Source organism: Colossoma macropomum, unplaced genomic scaffold (assembly GCF_904425465.1).
Source record: "Colossoma macropomum unplaced genomic scaffold, Colossoma_macropomum, whole genome shotgun sequence".
Lineage (NCBI taxonomy): Eukaryota > Metazoa > Chordata > Actinopteri > Characiformes > Serrasalmidae > Colossoma > Colossoma macropomum.
This window is the reverse complement of record NW_023495386.1, coordinates 1,452,734-1,470,462: the sequence shown is the minus strand read 5'-3', so window position 1 is coordinate 1,470,462 and position 17,729 is coordinate 1,452,734. Positions and strand designations below refer to the sequence as shown.

The window sequence follows — 17,729 nt, the reverse complement described above, 5'->3', positions numbered from 1 at the left end:
TGTGAAGTTTACCTTGAGGCCTGTAGAGCAGGTCATGGTTATGTGTGTGTGTTTGTGTTTAACATATGTTACTGCCTTTTCACAAAGTTTGTATGGAAACTTGCGTGAGGCCAGAAGTGTGTCGATGAGTCTGCATTAGGAATGTGCATTCAGACTAATTTTGATAGTAATACCATTATTTCATTGCTGGGTTTTGATTGGAAACAAATGGTTAAGATCTTGAAATGTTCAACAGAAAATTATCCAATCAGGGATTTTTGTTGTTTCTAGGTAGATACAGCCAAACAAGCTTCCCCCTTTGATTAGGACTTGAGGAGCTTAACCAAGGCCTCAGGTGTCTGATTCAACACCTACGTGATTAGGCACTGACAGTGGAATCAACCAATCACATTTCAAATTCCAAAGGATTGGACCAATTTAGTGAGAAAAAATTACACTCCAGGGCTTCTAGAGGTCCTAGATATGCAACTGGCTTTGAGTACTGGCCTTCATCTAACGAGGTTTCAGTTAGTTGTGAGAAATGGAATACTACGCCTACGTCAGGGCTCTTCACTGAAAGAGTAAAGGCCTTTACATGCAGATTTACACAGCAGTTTATTTGTCTGATTTGTTTGGATGACTAAAGTAATTTGAGCACATGTATAACTGATGCTATCTTGCACAAAAAAACGTTTTCAGGCAGTGAGAATGCAACATTGATTACTCAACCTCTGTTCAATTTTACAAACTTTCGCTGGTGACATGAACTCTTTGACCTGTCACAGTTATCTCTGACGTCGGCATGACGACAACTAACCTGACAGATCGGATGTGTCCCAGCAACTGGAAATTTTTCACAAAAAGAATTAGAATTTCTAAAACCAGCTCAAATTGGGCTCAAACTGGGCTATGGACGTCTGAGCTATGTGTGGAGGCACTCAGAGTGCAGCTTCTGAATGAAGGAATAAAGCTCTCTATTCTGCTTTTACTTTTGCAGAATGGAAAGTAGCCTGTCCAGTGTCACAGTTACTCATTTTGTGCACTTCGACGTTCCACCAGTTTGTTTTGTGGTTTATCTGGTGTGGAGCTGCATCTCCACACTGATTTAAGTTACAGAGATCCCAACTATCTGAACAAGCACTCAGAATGTTTTAGCTCCTAAATGAGGCCTGCACAATGTCAGTTTGTCTGTTTATGAGAGGCGAATGATATCTATATAATATATACATATTCTGGTGAAATAAAAAAACGTTGTGTCCAGCATGTATTTGATGTGAAAAATCACGTCCTTAAAACTGCAACATATAGTAAGCTTCTCTGCAGTATTTTGCTTCAAACCAGTCTTTATGACTTTGTTTATACCTCAGAGATTTAATTATACAGAATTCCTCTTTAACGATGTGTGTTTGGCAGTGTGAGCTTGTGTTGTGGCTTCTGTTACTGTTTTGTAGTAGCAAAATCACAAATATGAGCACTTTACAGCCATCTTAGAACATAATCGGATTACGCTGAATAGCATAATGAATACTTGAATACTTTCAGTGTCTGAATGCTGACATGGGGAGTGGTTAATCAAGTGTTTGATAAATCATACACACCTCTGGTCTGTACGACAGCACTGTTATTTCCCTTTGTCGTTTTTTTTTTTACTCTTTTTTCTGGTGGTCTGGTGAAATTTCCGTTACACTAAATCATCTGGATTTGGGAAGAAAAGCGTGACTTCAAGCCTCCAGCTGCATGACCATTCATAACATCCCTGCTGTTAGGGCTGTGTGTGTGTGTGTGTGTGTACTGAAATGCACATTAAAAGACGTCTCTCTCTGCAGGTGTGTGTGGATGCTGTGGGCGTTGTCGGCCCCGTTATAAACGCTTGGTGGATAACATCTTCCCTGAGGACCCGAAGGTAGGACACCTTGTTAGCAAACAAATACACAAATGCACACATGCACACACATACTCGCTCTCCCTCTTTCAAAGCTGTTAAAATAGACACACTTTGCTGGTAGAAATTTAGAAAATTATGAGCCCCCTGCCTCCCCTCGTTTCTCGTAGCAGAACCTGTCACAACATTAAAACATGCCAAATTTTCAGAACTCTTTATTTTGTTATAGCTCCATAATCCCATCTCTTGCTGGAGTCTCTGGCATGTAGCAAGCCATGAATATGCCGTGTCAGCCATGAATGTGAATATAAGCAACATGACTGCATATCTATAATGCTGTATTCAGCTGGCTAAAATTGCATTTTGGCAGTAGAAGCAAAATTCTATATATATATTTTTCTATATATATATTTTTTGACTAATATATCGCTGCTGTTGAAACAGAACCTCGTATCTCCAAAATGATAATGTTATAGGAGGACGAAAAACATACTTTAGATGTATCAAGCCAATGGACTAGAATTTTGTAAGCTTGGCCCATTTTTGTTGGTCCATTCATCATTAAAATTACACCCAGTGTAAAGGGCAACGGGCATTTTCAAATGATGTCAAAAACTGAAAAACAACTACGTGGTTTGTTCAGACAATAGTGATATGACAGATACATTGACCACCATTGACCACCATTGACCACAGATACATTGACCACCATACATTGAAATAGATAGTGAACACTGGACCACTTTCTTCTTCACCTACAGTGGTCAAGAGAACATGACATCTTAACACAGCAAAGCAGGTTATGTTGCACTACTGCTTTATTAGAGAAAAACTCAAAAACACTAAAAATTGGTAGAACATGGAGTTTTGTTTTTGACAGCATTTCCATTTGAAAACTTTGAATGCTATAGCATTTAGCAAGCTTCCTTTCTATTACGGGGAATATTGTACTCAAACTGAAGTGTTACAAAGTCTTAAAATATATTTTAAAAATGTAAGCTCATAAAATGTCTGAAAAAGTCTTTGTTTTTTTTTCTATTAGGAGTGTTAAATTTTAGGATTATGCCTAAAGACTGAGCTGAAAAGAGTTATTGCTTATATTAAACATCTTCACAATGGTCTATCAACCAAAACTATCCAGGTGACTCTGATCCTGTGGTCAGAAACTGACCAATGACAAAGAGGTGAAGGATGGTACAACAGATAACAAACACACACACACTGAAAAGACCATGCACGGATTGTGGTCTCAAATTGCATATCCATGTTTGCTGTTCAGTTAATATTATTAAAATAATTAGCAAAATCGACCTTAATATATGCATATTTGGGTTTGTGTGTATTGTTGAATGGTTGAAATGGTAGGACTGAACAATTTTATGTCAGATTTATGCAATATTCTTATCGCAAGAGGTGCAATTCTGATTACATTATTCATTATATACATTATATTCATTATTCATTATAGTCACTATTATTTCTACATTATTTCATGTTGTCCAAGTTTCAAGTCAGGAAATTTAACCTAATAACACAAAACCTGGCAAAAGTGGCACACAGTGTTCAACATGAATTGATATGCTAGTCTTCTTGAAGAAACATGGTGGCGATTCATGCAAATTCTTGCAAAAACAAAAGAAACAAAAAAACAACCAAGTTCACCAACAACCAAGTTCAACCAAGTTTGTGCCTCTCGCTGGGACCCTTGGAATAATTTCAATATCTCAACCCCTGCTCCCTCTACCCATTTACGGCACCCCTACAGTGATGGAGAAACATACACGTATTCCTGCTCAGCACACACACACAGACTGAGGCTTCTTGAGGGTTCTTTTTAATGTGAGTGATATGATGACGTTGTGACACGAATGTCACAGTACTTACACTGCTGGTGTTGCTTAGGGCAGTGATGTGTTGTGCTGGTCAGAAGCTCATTAAGTAAATTATCAGTTTGAGAGCTGTAGGTGGGGAGCGCTCCAGGGGGATTATGGGTTAAAGCTGCTCTTGCTGACTTTCATGATTAGTAATGATATGAGCCCAGTGGGATTCCCACAGCTAAACTTTCTCACTTTCTCCCTCTCTCTCTCTCTCTCTCTCTCTCTCCGTAGGATGGATTGGTGAAGTCTGATATGGAGAAGTTGACATTTTTTGCTGTATCTGCTCCAGAGAAGCTGGACCGGATTGGAGAATACCTCGCAGAGCGCCTCAGCAGAGATGTGGTCCGACACCGCTACGGGTGCGATACACACACAGTCTGCCAGTACTGATGTTTAGTTATCATGTACTTGAAGCAGTATGACTGAACGTGTGTGTGCACACATGTATAGGTATGTGGTGATTGCGATGGAAGCGCTGGATCAGTTGCTGATGGCCTGTCACTCTCAGAGTATTAAACCATTTGTGGAAAGTTTCCTTCACATGGTTGCCAAGCTTCTGGAGTCCAAGGAACCAGATCTGCAAGTGCTGGGCACCAATTCTGTAAGTTGTTATTATTATTTTGCAAAGAAAACAAGTAGGATACATAACAAAATGCCAGATTTCTAAGTCAACATTATGTCTGCTAAATCTACAAAGTGCTCAACATAAATGATCAAGTATCCCCTAATTCTCAGTATTGAGTGTGTGGTTGGCTGCAGCTGTGGTGCTGCTTAGCCATGCAGCTAAACTAGCACTTTACTGCCTTATACATTTTACAAAATTATTAGCTTTCTGTGCTACTAAGCATCCACATATGGAGCATTAGCTTGTCAGAAGACATCTGCTGTCTAAAGTTGGTTATTTAATTACCTCATATGAGAATGTCTTCATGCCCTTTACTGTTATTCATGCCTGTAAAGCAGACATATTGCTTTATTTTGGATTGTTAAAAAGCTGCCTGATGTTTGCAAATATTCCCAAACAATGAATACAAAATCTCAAATTGAAGGCAATATACATTGTTGTTGTTTTGTTCATCGTCAGCAATGGTATGTTCTTCCCTTTAAACATTGGAATGGACATTTTCTACATTCAAATGTGCATTTTTGATTTGATTAATATTAGAATGGTGAATTTCATTTTGGCAGCCCAAGTATGTGTAATTGTATCTCATTACTCTCCACACAGAATGCTTATGCACTGATCTTTCAGACAGGGGTTCAGTTTATGCTATGGATTATGGAGGCATTTCTACTGAGTGTCCTCATTGACTTTTACACACTCATACTCACACGGACGTAAACACAAACACACATTATACAGTCATAAAACACTTTTCATTCTATTGCACAGGCATTTCTGCTGAGAGGCCTTAATCTTTATAAGGGCCGTCACTTTTGTCTACCAGTGATTTTACAAGTTATTCTTTTGACGATTAATGAAGTAATCAAAACCTTTTAAAATGGCCAAACTATAAATATATATAGCATAGCCTTTTAAAGATTTGAAAATGAACTAAAACATGTAAACTTTATTTGCTTGGGCTGTTTGCTTGATTTTCTCTGATGGGTGCTTTGGCCTCTTGAATGCTGGAGTTGTCCTGTCATAACCACTGTACTGTACAGTGCCAAAGTCCTTATAGGAAAATCTGTTCACTTGGTGGGCCATCTTGGCAACAACCCCAGGCAGTTATTTCCAATCAGACAAGATCAGACTCCTCTCTCCTGGAAGAGAGAGAAAGCTATAAACCTGAAACTGAAAGCCACATTAATGTTTGAAAAACATATTTGACATTTCAGGTAAACTCTAACAACAACCACATAAATAGTTTTTAGTGTCTGGCTCAAATAGAGCACAAAACATGTTTTATTGAGTTATTGCTGTCGCAGAAAATGAGAGTTTGCGCCTTTCTTCTCCTTACACTTTCCTACATGGCTTATTTACTTTGAGATCTTGTTCTAGCTACAAGTGCTGGAAGAGAGGCAGAAGTTTTGGAAAAGCAGGTGAGCAGGGAGACAGAGACAGACAGCAGAGACAGAGAGAGGGCGAGAGACAGTCAGAAACACAGCAGTCTGAGCAGTGAGAGCGAGACAGAAACCCAGCATGCTGGGCTAATGCCTTTAACCTTCAGCGAGTATGTTCTTTGTCAGAGTTAGTTTAGAGGGATCTCAAGTGGTGCCTCTGGACGGGAGACATGCTGCATAATTTAACAGAGGTTGGAAGGTTGGTTGGAGAGAGAGAGAGAGAGAAAGTGATGAGTGAACGAGGGAGGGAGAGGGTAGGGAACGGGAAAGGAGTCCAGAGAGACAGCAGAAGAGGAGAGGAGAGAAAGGGAGGGCTAATAGAATTGGCAAAAAGGTGGGTGGAAGGTGTGAAATTTGCTTGAAAAGTTTTGCTGTCAGCATTCTGACTCTGTCAGGAAAGTATGTTTTTCAGTATTTCTTTTTTGAGCCTAATCTTTCCATCTGTCTCTCTTAAACTCTCTCTCTCTCCCTTTCTCTCTCTCTCTCTCTCTCTCTCTCTCTCTCTCTCTCTCTCTCTCTCTCTTCTCTCCCATTATTCTGGTCAGAATTGCATCAACCAACACCCACTTAGTAACAGCATGCATTTAATTTTCACATTTGTTTTACCAGACTTCTTTTGATCACAATAAACACAACACAACAGCCTTTTGATATCAAAATTAGATCAAGATTTCAAGAAAGAAGGCAGATATTTTGGGTGAGCTAGTTTTAAAACGTGAAAGAAAGGCTTCTAAAATTCATAAAGAAATCTGAATGAAGGAATGTTGCGATAGATTTTTTTTGGAAGCAGCAGAATCAAAACTAATGTTTTGGCTCTTAGTGGTATTTGGAATATGATATATTTAGAAGGAGAAATCTGAGTCAAGGCAAACATAGTATACATGATAAATGAATACCATAAATTATTAATGATTTTACAAACAGAAACGGCTGTCCAAATCCCTGATTGAAATTTCTGCTCTATTAGTGAACCAAGAGGAGGTGCTCACTGAGTCAGAATACGATGGATGGTCTTACTAGCCAAGCAAGATATCATTTACAAGGAATTTGTCTTGGCAGTTGCTGCCATTAGGACAGACATAGTAACAAGTAATAAATTAAGTAAAGTGATAAGAGGAGAGAGAAAGAGACAAAACAGTAATAAAGTAGGAGAGTAAAAAAGAATAACATAAAAATAGTACAGGGAGATTAAAGGTACAAAATACACTATACACAGATTGTCAGTATGTACAGATTGAGTAATATTGTAAGTATAGTCAAAGTCACTCTTTCAGTATGTACAGGTTTAACAATATATAGTTGCTGTTGGACCAAAAATTTGTATCACCAATATGATAACTTTACAGTAGAAGGAAAAAAACTTTCTTAAATTTAAATGTAAATTAATGTAACAATTTTATTTTTAGACTTTTTCTTCTGGCCCATTCATCATCAAGCTTTCACACAAGGTAAAGAAGAGCTAGAGTTTTCAAATTATGAAAAAAAAACAAAAAATCAAGAAAAATAGAGCTTTGTAACCCAACAGCAACAATATAGAGAATACAGTACCTATAGCTCTGTAGGTTAAGTCTTGGGTTGACATGATACCATAATTTTGACTTAAGTACTGGCATATCAAGTGTAGTATCACAATGCTTGATACAAAAATGAAATAATTGTAAAAAATGAAAACCGCTTGCCATTGTCTGAATGCCCATGTGTTTGTTCAAGTCTTCTTTTTGATCAGTATAAACCTCAAATGTTAAATAAATCCAATAACTAACTGTCCCTGCCCAGGGACAGTTAGTAAAAACATAAGTTCAATACGTTCTGCAACACTTTTATAGTCCAGAAAAGCACGAGCAGAGGTTTGGCAGTGCAGATGTTTAGAGTAGCTGTACAGTGTGTTGTGGTTTGTTTTAGTCCCACACAGTTTATCTGCTGTCCCACTGAGGTGCAACCCTTTCACATACACTGCACACTACAGACAATGTAGCCTTTCAGAGAGAAAGAGAGACGGAGTGAATGAATACGATACAAAGTAAGAAGAGGCAAAGAGAGAGATAGTGAGGAAGAGAGACATAAGCAGACACTGAGGCATAGGAGAACAAAGAAAGATAGAGAAGACTTTTTCTCTGGGCTGACACCAATGAACTAGGAATGAAACAAAGCAGTGTTGTTAGCTGGAGCAGTTTGAGCTGAGGGCTGAGAAGGCCACAATGTAGAGATTTACCTCTGCACAGATTGTCCACTCTACAGCTTGAGAACAGGGTGAATGATCTGCCAGAATTACAAAACTTAAAGACATTTCCATGATACATAATATCTATGACGATTCAGTTTTTCTGAGCCTTGCAAACAAGTTGAAAACCTGTAAGTAGTGCTGGGCAATATTGATGAAATTCAGTATCACAGTATTTTCCGAATATATAATGGTAATGAATCCTCAAAGTGAGTGCCTCCTTAGTGTTGCTACTCTGTTAAAAGAAAAACAAGAGAGCACCCAGTAAATGACACACGGTCCAAGTCCTCAATACCAAGAGTAAAGTGCACAAAACAGAATAACAATAGCTGTATCATATCATGGATATACCAAGACATACCAACTGCCAAACCAAACCAAGAACAAAGTTTTTTATGTTTCTGAACATAAACTCAAGCGTGTTGCCTGATTCACAGCTTTCAGATATTGCACACACTCTCTATAATTGGCTTATAATTGTTATGATACATGTTTAGTGTTCTAGAAGCACTGACTATTCCCACTATACACTCAGAAAAGCATATTGATGTTATTCATTGCAATAACATATGGTGATATTGTCCACTCCACCCCTGCTTAGGAACACATACTCACTCAGTTTCGCACATAGTTGTGAATCACACAGCTACCTGTAGTGGCATATCTCCCATCTCCGGCTGATATAGATAACTTCCTCTTTCAGTGAGAGAACTTAATAATGAGTTCACTTTTCACACTCTCCCACTGTGTTTGCAAGTGTGTGCATGTATGTGTGCATCTGTGTGTGTTAGGGTAGCACAATATGGGCAGAATTAATTCATCACTCCAGAGTCCAGTGGTGGTGTGCTTTACACCTCTCCAGCTGATGCTTGGCATTACACATAGTCATCTTAGGTTTGTGTACAGCTGTCCAGCATGTAAACCCATTTCACCAAGCTCCCCATGCACAGTTCCATTGAACTCTGTAGTGAGTAATGCAACAAAGGATAGGTGATTTTTACATGCTGCAGATTTCAGCATTCAACAGCCCTGTTCTGTGATCTGCTGCTTCATTAGGAGGGGTGTCCTCATACTTTTTGGTAATTATTTTCCTCAGTAGCAGTCATATGGTTATGTCACAACAAACAATGCAAATTAGGTGCATTTTGTTTTGCTGAGGCAAATGCATGTAAATAAAAGTAAGCAGGAATGCATTCGTTGAGACGCATCATGGGTGTTAAGAAAACAACAAATGTTCTAATGTCTGGTGCTGAAACGCCTTTAGTGGTGAGTAATGTTTGTTTATTTGAGCTCAAACTGTCTCATCAGTTAGGAGATATTAAGTATTGACAGATAGGAAGCAAGATAATAAGACAAATTCATCACTTCAACCTTGTATAGACAATAGTTGCATACAGTGAACACAAAAGACAAACTGTTAATCGCAACTAATTATATGGCATTCAATCATCAGCTAAAACTTCATGATGCTGACACACCTATCAACAGAAACTCTGAAACTGATTAGTAAGAATGCTCACAGTAAGTAAGTACAGTAGTTGGTTAGATGGATCATTTGTAGCCTTCTTTGATATCAGTATTGCTAAGGCCAATTTACCTGTAACAGTTGAGCCCTTGCAATGGAAAACAATTTTTTATATATTTTTGTAATTGTATGTATTTAAAATAAAGGGGTCACTAAAATGTAAGTAAAGCATGGTTTGACTTTTTAATGTAAAATGTTATACAATATGAAGTAGAAAACAAAATAACTGATAATCCAAAAATATGATATATATATATATATATATATAGCTTTTCATTCTCAGTTGATAAACAGTATTGTACCATGCTTATGTGTGTTTTTGAATGTAATGATATAATTTAGCAAAACGTTTCTTTTCCCATCTGAAAGTGGAGTTAAAATGTGCATATATTGTTTTTTTTCTTGTACAGTTTGTGAAGTTTGCAAACATTGAGGAGGATACGCCCTCATATCATCGCCGTTACGACTTTTTCGTCTCGCAGTTCAGTGCAATGTGCCACTCTACACATGAAGACCCAGAGACACGCACCAGGTTTGTGCTTATAAAAGTTGTGCTTAATAGAATTCACTTTGTAAGTAGCAATCTTACAGGACCATAGGGGAAAAAAAAACAGTAGAAACTAGTAAAAGTAAACTAGTAGTACTGGATTGGGCTATTTAAAGTTGTGATACAGCTGTAACCAGGCGTGACAATTTGAACCAAACTATATAGGCAAACAGATTCTGTCTAAACATGAACCATGCCCCACAGTAACCAACTGCAGACACAATGCTAATAGCAGCATTTCCTTGTAGCATAGAGATCAGCAGATTTTAGATAAATAAAAATATCCTAATTTGTCAGCTCTCAGTTGTTAATTGTTAATTAAGTTTAAATACCTTTTTAATTAATTTATTCATCAATTTATTCCTTTACTAAGAAATACTAAAAGCTGGATAAACAGGTTAATGCATTGTTTGGTCTCCAAGCAAAGACCCAATAAGACTCTACATATGTAAATGATAGCGCTTGTTAATTTAGCATGTAGTGACAGTTAGAGCAGTCAGTCATCAATAAACAATGTAACAGTAGTAGCTTATGAATACAGTGCTTGAGATGAGTACATTACTACAAATTCATTGAGCAGCTGCTAGGACTGGGCAAAAGCATGCTGATTTAGCTAGTAACATTTACAAATGGTCCAAATAACCAATTTGTATGTAGGTTTTCACTACCACTATAAAGAACCTGGAGTCGTAAGTTTCTTGATGTTGCAGAAATTTTCACAGCGCCAAAAAGCAGGTGTCCAAAATGGCTTTTGTCAGGCTGTGTCTGCCCATCAGAGTTTCTGAATTAGGGAAAGTCATGGTGGGAGTGTTTTTTGCCAACTTTAAGACAGAAGAAAAAGAAATACAAGATGATAAAACAAAAACAGAAAAACAAAAAATATGGCTAAGAGGATGTTTTCTGTAGGCGAGGCTCTAGAACTGCTGTCGCAGCACGAAACAACACACAGTGTGACGACTCTTCAGATTCTGAATCATGTTAATTAGAAGATGTGAGTGATATTGGCATCATGATGCAGATGAAACAGACTGTGTAAAAAATAAATATGAAAAACTCCTTTCTTGTGTGGAGGTCTGCAAAGTGTTCTTTTGAAAATGCCAAAAGAACTTTCTTATACAAGCAGTGCTCCACACAAAAGGCACAGGGACACGTGCCCAGTAAAGAGAGCATAACTTATGAACAAAAATAAGTAAGAACTTCAGATAACTTGTGTTTAAGTTCAAAGGGTTTTGTGCAGGTTTTTGTTGTACAATTTTCTTTTGATGATCATGGTGTAACAGTAAAAACCTCTAAAACTGCAAAAAAAATTAAGCTTGTTTATAGTGTGTAGAAATATTTATTGAATGACTTTATTAGCTGAGGTTGTGCTGAATCTGGGGATATAAAATACTTTATGGTTCTGTCCAAAACAAATAAAAATAAAGTGCAAAACACAAAAGTATTCAAAAGGAACTGTGTCAGTGTAGGTCTTAATAGCCCAAAGAGATGGGCTATAAGAAAGCCAAATGTGAAACACTGAACCTTATCCAGTTATTGTAGAATTGATTTCTACACCTGAGGCTAATCGGTCTCAGACAAATATTTTAGCTCTATTGTGTTGCCTTTTATTGTAAACTTAAGTAAGTGTGTGTTTGTTTCCGTGGGCGTCTGTATTTGTGTTGGTTTGTGTGTGGGCGTGCAGGATCCGTATAGCTGGTATTAAAGGCTTGCAGGGAGTGGTGAGAAAAACTGTGAATGATGAACTGCAGGCCATCATCTGGGAACCTCAACACATGGACAAGCTCATTCCCTCCATGCTGTTCAACATGCAGGATAACGATGACACAGACAGGTACACACACACGCGTATGCACACACAACGACACAAACATAAGTCTGCGATTAAGGACAAAATGAGTCATAGAAGTACACTCATGCTCTGTGTGATATGTCACCCGTTTTGTGTGTCACAATAAGCATCTGACTGTGTACCACATTTTCTTTAGACCTTGAAAACTCTTGAAAGAGCAAAAAGACACTTTGCGGAAAAGAACATTTTTCAGCTTTTTGTAAAAAATAATGATGTTCATTTTTTTAAATCTGGGGGCTGCAACATTGCTTTAAATAAACTGATTCAGATAATGACACTGCTTATTCACCAGTTGCCTAAACAAACCAGCATTAGTTGCTTGAAAGGCTAAAACTTGTTATTTGTCTTGTTATTTGTAGCTGTAGGCATGGGCTTAAACAAAACAAAACAAAAAAAAGTTGGTTATGAAAAATGCAGGAGATGAGGACTGGGGAAAAATTGACTAGGGTACTCACTGAATACTATACATCTGCAGAAACATACACTTTCAGTCAGTACTTTTGCTGTATCATAGGCAGCATTAGAGTAAAAAGTCTATAATGCTGTAAAAATGCTGTAGAAAGTCTAAAAATGTCAGGTGGTTTGACCACCTAACCATGTTTTCAGATTAAGTGCACTATTTAAGTTCTAAATAAAACAGTTTGATATTATTCTGTTTGAAACCTCAAAAAAAAAATGTATCGTGAAATAGGGCAGCTTTGAAAGTACTGAAGTCATTGTAAAACTTTTGTCTGTAGATTCTGATGTCACAAAACACAAACATAAACAAAGGACTTTTATTCTGACATGCTTTTAGGAAAGACGTTGTATTGCATCGTAAAGAAGACCTTCCTGGCAGCTAAGCTGGTTCAGTTTACCAAATCAAGTGATATGACCCCAGGAAAGCCATGAACATGTTATTTTCATAATAATATCCATTTGTTTATCAAAAAGACCTTGAATTCAAGGTCTAAGTGTGTATGGGTGACCAAGAACAAAGATTAGATTATACATGTTTTCAGTAGGCATGAATAACTTTAAAATGTAGTTATTTTTTAATTATTGTGTGCTTGTAGCATGAAACATTTTCCATGTAATAAAACTGATGGTCCTGTTTATAACTGACCAATTTATAAAAAGTGCTGGATTCCAATACAGTCTTAGGCAAGAATTTGGTTGCTACTGGTCAAATGACATGCTTTGAAAATAAGCACACAGCCACTATAGAGAACTGCACATTCTAATTCACAGTTACTGTTTATTTGCTAAATTTAAAATACAGGGTGATTCAAAAAGATTCATCCGATTTCAAAATGATTTATTTCACTTGTAAAACGTTACAGAACAATGCAGTAAATTGTAAATGGTTTAGATAAAGTATATTATGTAATTTTACAATTGCTCAATATGAACCTGCTGTACGGACAACATCAACACCATAGTCAAATTTATCTCATACTCGATTGAGTATGTCGGGTGTCACTGTACTCACGGCTCTTTCAATGCGATTTTGGAGATCATCCAGTGTTGTGGAACCAACGACGAATGCTCTGAGCTGTTGGTGGCTCACTGCACTGTCACTGTGCAGTTATTACTGATTCACTCTTATTGAAGTGGAGAACGCAAAACGCTTTCTGCTCAGGGGTCGCCATCTCCTCACAGGCTGAAGGGAGCAATCTTCCGGTGACAGTCAGAAACTCTATGACCCTCTCCTTCAGTTGGTATGTGATTGGTTCCTAGGCCCCTCACAGTTGTAAAAATATTGCGCTTTGAAATGGGATGAATCTTTTTGAATCACCCTGTATTGGAAAAAAATATGTTGCCTGTGCAAAGGTTATGCCACATTTTAAATGTTATGCTTTTTGTTTGTTTGTTTGTTTGTTTATCAATATGTTTATACAATTAAGTAAAAAATAGTGCATTAGAATTTGCAGAAAAATGTCATATGTAAGTTTGTGCCCTTAGAGAATCAACAAAACTTATAATTTGACTATGGGTGTTCAATTTTTTTCATATAACTGCACAATTCACCCAACGAAGATATTAACATTCTTCATTTTAACCTCAGTCATTTCAAATCCAATAAGCTGGAGTGCAGAACCAGAACAGCAGAGTCTGTTACAGTCCAAATACTTAGGGGTTTTACTGTTAAATTAGACTAGATTTACTTTAGACAAAAATAGGGAGTTCATGTGTCATTATTTGGCAAATAAATAGGAATAAAAGAGAATAAAAAGCTCTTGCTACAGTTTTAAAATCTTGCTCTGTTCTTTGGACAAAAAGATCATGTGTTTTCTTCTTGTTTTTTGCTAGAAACATTTTGCAAGCAATGGACAAAAAAGAAGCTCAATAAGAGTGCTGCAAATCCAGAGCCTTTTTCCATCAGTGAAAAAGGCCACCATTTATAGCTTTGATTCCATTACCTCTGTTTCATTGTGCTTCAGCAGAAATTCAAAGCGTATCGTGCAGACTTATTGTGTTGTGCCGTGTTACACTGGGGCCTCCTTTTAGGATTGCTATTCTGAGCCGTTTATAGAGGTTAGAGGCGCAATGTATTTTCAGGTCAAATTGGAAGCGTGGAACGAATTAGCTCACAAAAGCTGAAATGGCAAGAGAGAGAGGGAGTCGTAGCAACAGAAGAGAGGGAGAGTAAAGGAAGAGAAAGTCAGATCATGCTGATACCAGAAGCATAAATGCATGTATAGAAACATTCAGACATATCTGATTTTGTATGTCCTTGTCTTTCTGTGTGTGTGTGTGTGTGCGTGTCGGTGTGTGAATGTGTGGTGGCATGTGTGCATTGGGAATCAATGTCCAGAATGCGAATGGGTCCTAGATAATAAGTGGCTTTTGTGTGTATGCATGGAAAGTCAATGTGTACAGATAATGGACTGGATGTGTGCGTAAGGGCATCTCAGTCTCTCTGCAGTGGCTGATGATAAGGAGCTGGAAGCCTATCAGATTGATTGATCTGTATTAGAGACTGCACCAGACTGTTACTCATTATTGTAGTAGTGAGCAATATACAGGTTCATTTGGTATACCAGTTAAAATGCTTCTTCTGATATGCGTTTTATAAAACCATTATACCACTATGTCATAAATATGTGCAGATATCGCAGCGTACAAACAGTGTAAACGATGCTAACATTAACATTTAGTTAAATGGCACGTTTCAAATGAAATTGAGATTACATAGGACCCTCGATCACCTCCTGCTGTCTAGTCCGTTGCATCTGAAGCAGTCCACCAAGACAGTAGACATAAAGGAATGGCCAGTAGGCCTGGGCAGTAGGGTGATATCATTGATAGTTGACAATTAACCCAGTGGCAATGGTGTTAAAGGGGATAACCGCCATGTTGGAAAGAGGACTGAAAGAGAGCTAGACAGGCCTAATTTACGTTTAAAAGCTTGTAAATATGTTGGGAAACTAAGGATCATGTTCCTTTAAAAACTATGCACACCCCAGTAGTTTGTTTTTCTGTTTGTGAGAGAGAGCGAGAGAGATTTATTAAGAAGTTGCCTGTTAGTTTGCTTTCTGCAGAGCAATGTAATGCTTGCTTTACGTAATATATGGCTTCACGTTAAGTTTAGCTTGAGTGTGTGGAACCAAAAATAAGTGTTGTACTTTGGAACTTTAGCTTGTTTACTGCAGAAAAACAACCTAGCTAAAGTGACTGGATATTACCGTACAGCAGCTAGATCTAGTCCCGGAACCGTTAGAAGTAAAGAAAGTTCATCTGATCCCTCGTGTACGGTTCAGGATCAGGAAAAGGTAACAAATGGTAATAAATAATATGTACACATAATGTTTTATTCACTTTTACTGTTAAGACACTGGTTTATTATGGGGCCTTCAAAAGCTGTGAGACAACAATTTCCATATCAGTGCATCCAACATTGCAATTCCTTCTTTTTTTAAATTTGACATGCTTTTACAATGTGCTTTAAGTTGTAGTTGTGCATACTTTTGCACAAGTGATTTTTTTATTTATTTTTTTTTATTAAAACAGTTTAACTGAATATAAAATGTCGTAGTTTTGTGTTAAGCTGGGCTTCTTTTTTTGGAAAATTGCTGCCTGGAGCATTTTTTGCATTGATATGAAAAAAAACAAGCAGCTTACACAATGTGAACACAGTAACAGCAATATTAGCTGAGTTCTGCCTGTATAGCAGCTAGCTATCTAGATTAGATATGTTATTTATAATAGTAAAGATTAAATCAATTTCACATTATGACAAGGAATTATTTTCAGCTTTTAAAAGTATTGTGCTGTGATGAAAAAAAGTTTTTTAACAACAACGTGAATCTGAAATCATAGCGAATTTTCCATCTGGTGATATGTTTCCAGGTAAGACAGTGTATCAGGGAGAGTCTTTGAGCGTTTTCTGTTGTGATAGATGGAGGTGGTGGCAGGCGGATGCGAAGCATGATAATATTGTTTAATATTATTTTTCCCCCATCAGCTAGAGCACGGTGACATAATCAAAAATCAGAAGACATTTTAGAGATGGGAAAAAGTCATTACGCTTCAGTGTAAAAATACGAGAAAACAAGCTTTTTGTCTTTTAAACACCGTATGATGAATTGAGCTTATTATGACCAGGGGCATGAACTAACAGGGTAAAAAGATTGAGGAAAAAGCACTTAATGTGAACACAGGCTAAGTCATGTTGTTGGCTGTGTATTCCTTCCTGTAGAGCGTTTGAACAGTTCGAGTACTTTTGAGGTGGTCACCTTAAGCAAACAGTTTTAATTAAAAGTTGTTTATTCTAAAACATTTTAAAGAAAAAATACCATATTCGTATCACCTCATACTCAAGGTCTCAGTACTGGTATCAAAAACAAAAATCAAGGACATGACCCATCACAGTATCAGTTATAAAATATATTCTTGCTGTTACGAGTGTGATTGGATGAGGTAAATTCTGGATGTACACATACTTATGAGCACACAAGTCAACTGAATTCTGTATTACTGCACACAAATATTAGTGCTCTTTGTATGGGCCATGTAATGCGGAACTAAATGGGCTAAAACTGTGCTGAACATAACCTATTCACCTTATTTTTCACATTTCACACTTATTTTGAGATTATTGCTGAAATAAAGAAAGAAGCTTTCTCTCGAGAATGAATAGCTTCTGTCTTCGCGCTTGTGGAAGTTTGCTTTTAAAATGGTACATTGTTGTAACTGTGCTCTTATTTTCTCAGAAACTGGTTTAGAACACCACTACTTTTAGCTGTGTGGTTCATTTTATTGGTTGACTTATCTAGGGAAGACTATAGCCTATTGCTCCCTCTTGTACATCCTTCAGCATTCCTCTTCAACTTAAATGATAAACATACCTATTCAATTAAGAACTCTTGTTTATAGTAAATGAAATGAAGTTAAAAGTGATGTTTTGTAACGAATAGCATTGAGCAAACAATTGTTTGTTGGTTAACGGATAGTTGGTTAATCATTTACATTTAATGACGTCTTATTTGTGTCAGTGATGCACCTGGATTTCGTCTGGATTAATTTGCGAAGTGTCTGCAACATACGTGTCTGAATTATTGATATAACTCAGTAGCTGTCTGCAATGTACGCATGTGTCTGAGTTATTGATATAATTACACATAAATAAATAATAGGACTCACATTAACACATTTCACATTATGTTCTCAAAATGACATTAACTGCAAGCCTTTGACCTTGAATACATAATTCATCACTGACTAAGCTGTCTTATAAATAGAGGAATACAACATGCACACATATACACACTCATGTGTAGTGGAGGAAATTGAGAATGTGATT

The 17,729-nt window shown here is 37.2% G+C and overlaps 1 protein-coding gene across 1 annotated transcript in view; it reads left to right on the top strand.

Annotated features, from left to right (window-relative positions):
• efr3a (EFR3 homolog A (S. cerevisiae)) overlaps window positions 1-17,729 on the top strand; it is an 87,181-nt gene that overhangs the window by 24,591 nt on the left and 44,861 nt on the right. The window contains exons 3-7 of the mRNA XM_036562446.1: window positions 1,806-1,882; window positions 3,970-4,097; window positions 4,189-4,339; window positions 9,959-10,080; window positions 11,777-11,926. Coding sequence (XP_036418339.1) covers window positions 1,806-1,882; window positions 3,970-4,097; window positions 4,189-4,339; window positions 9,959-10,080; window positions 11,777-11,926 — 628 coding nt within the window. The remainder of the gene's footprint in view (window positions 1-1,805; window positions 1,883-3,969; window positions 4,098-4,188; window positions 4,340-9,958; window positions 10,081-11,776; window positions 11,927-17,729) is intronic.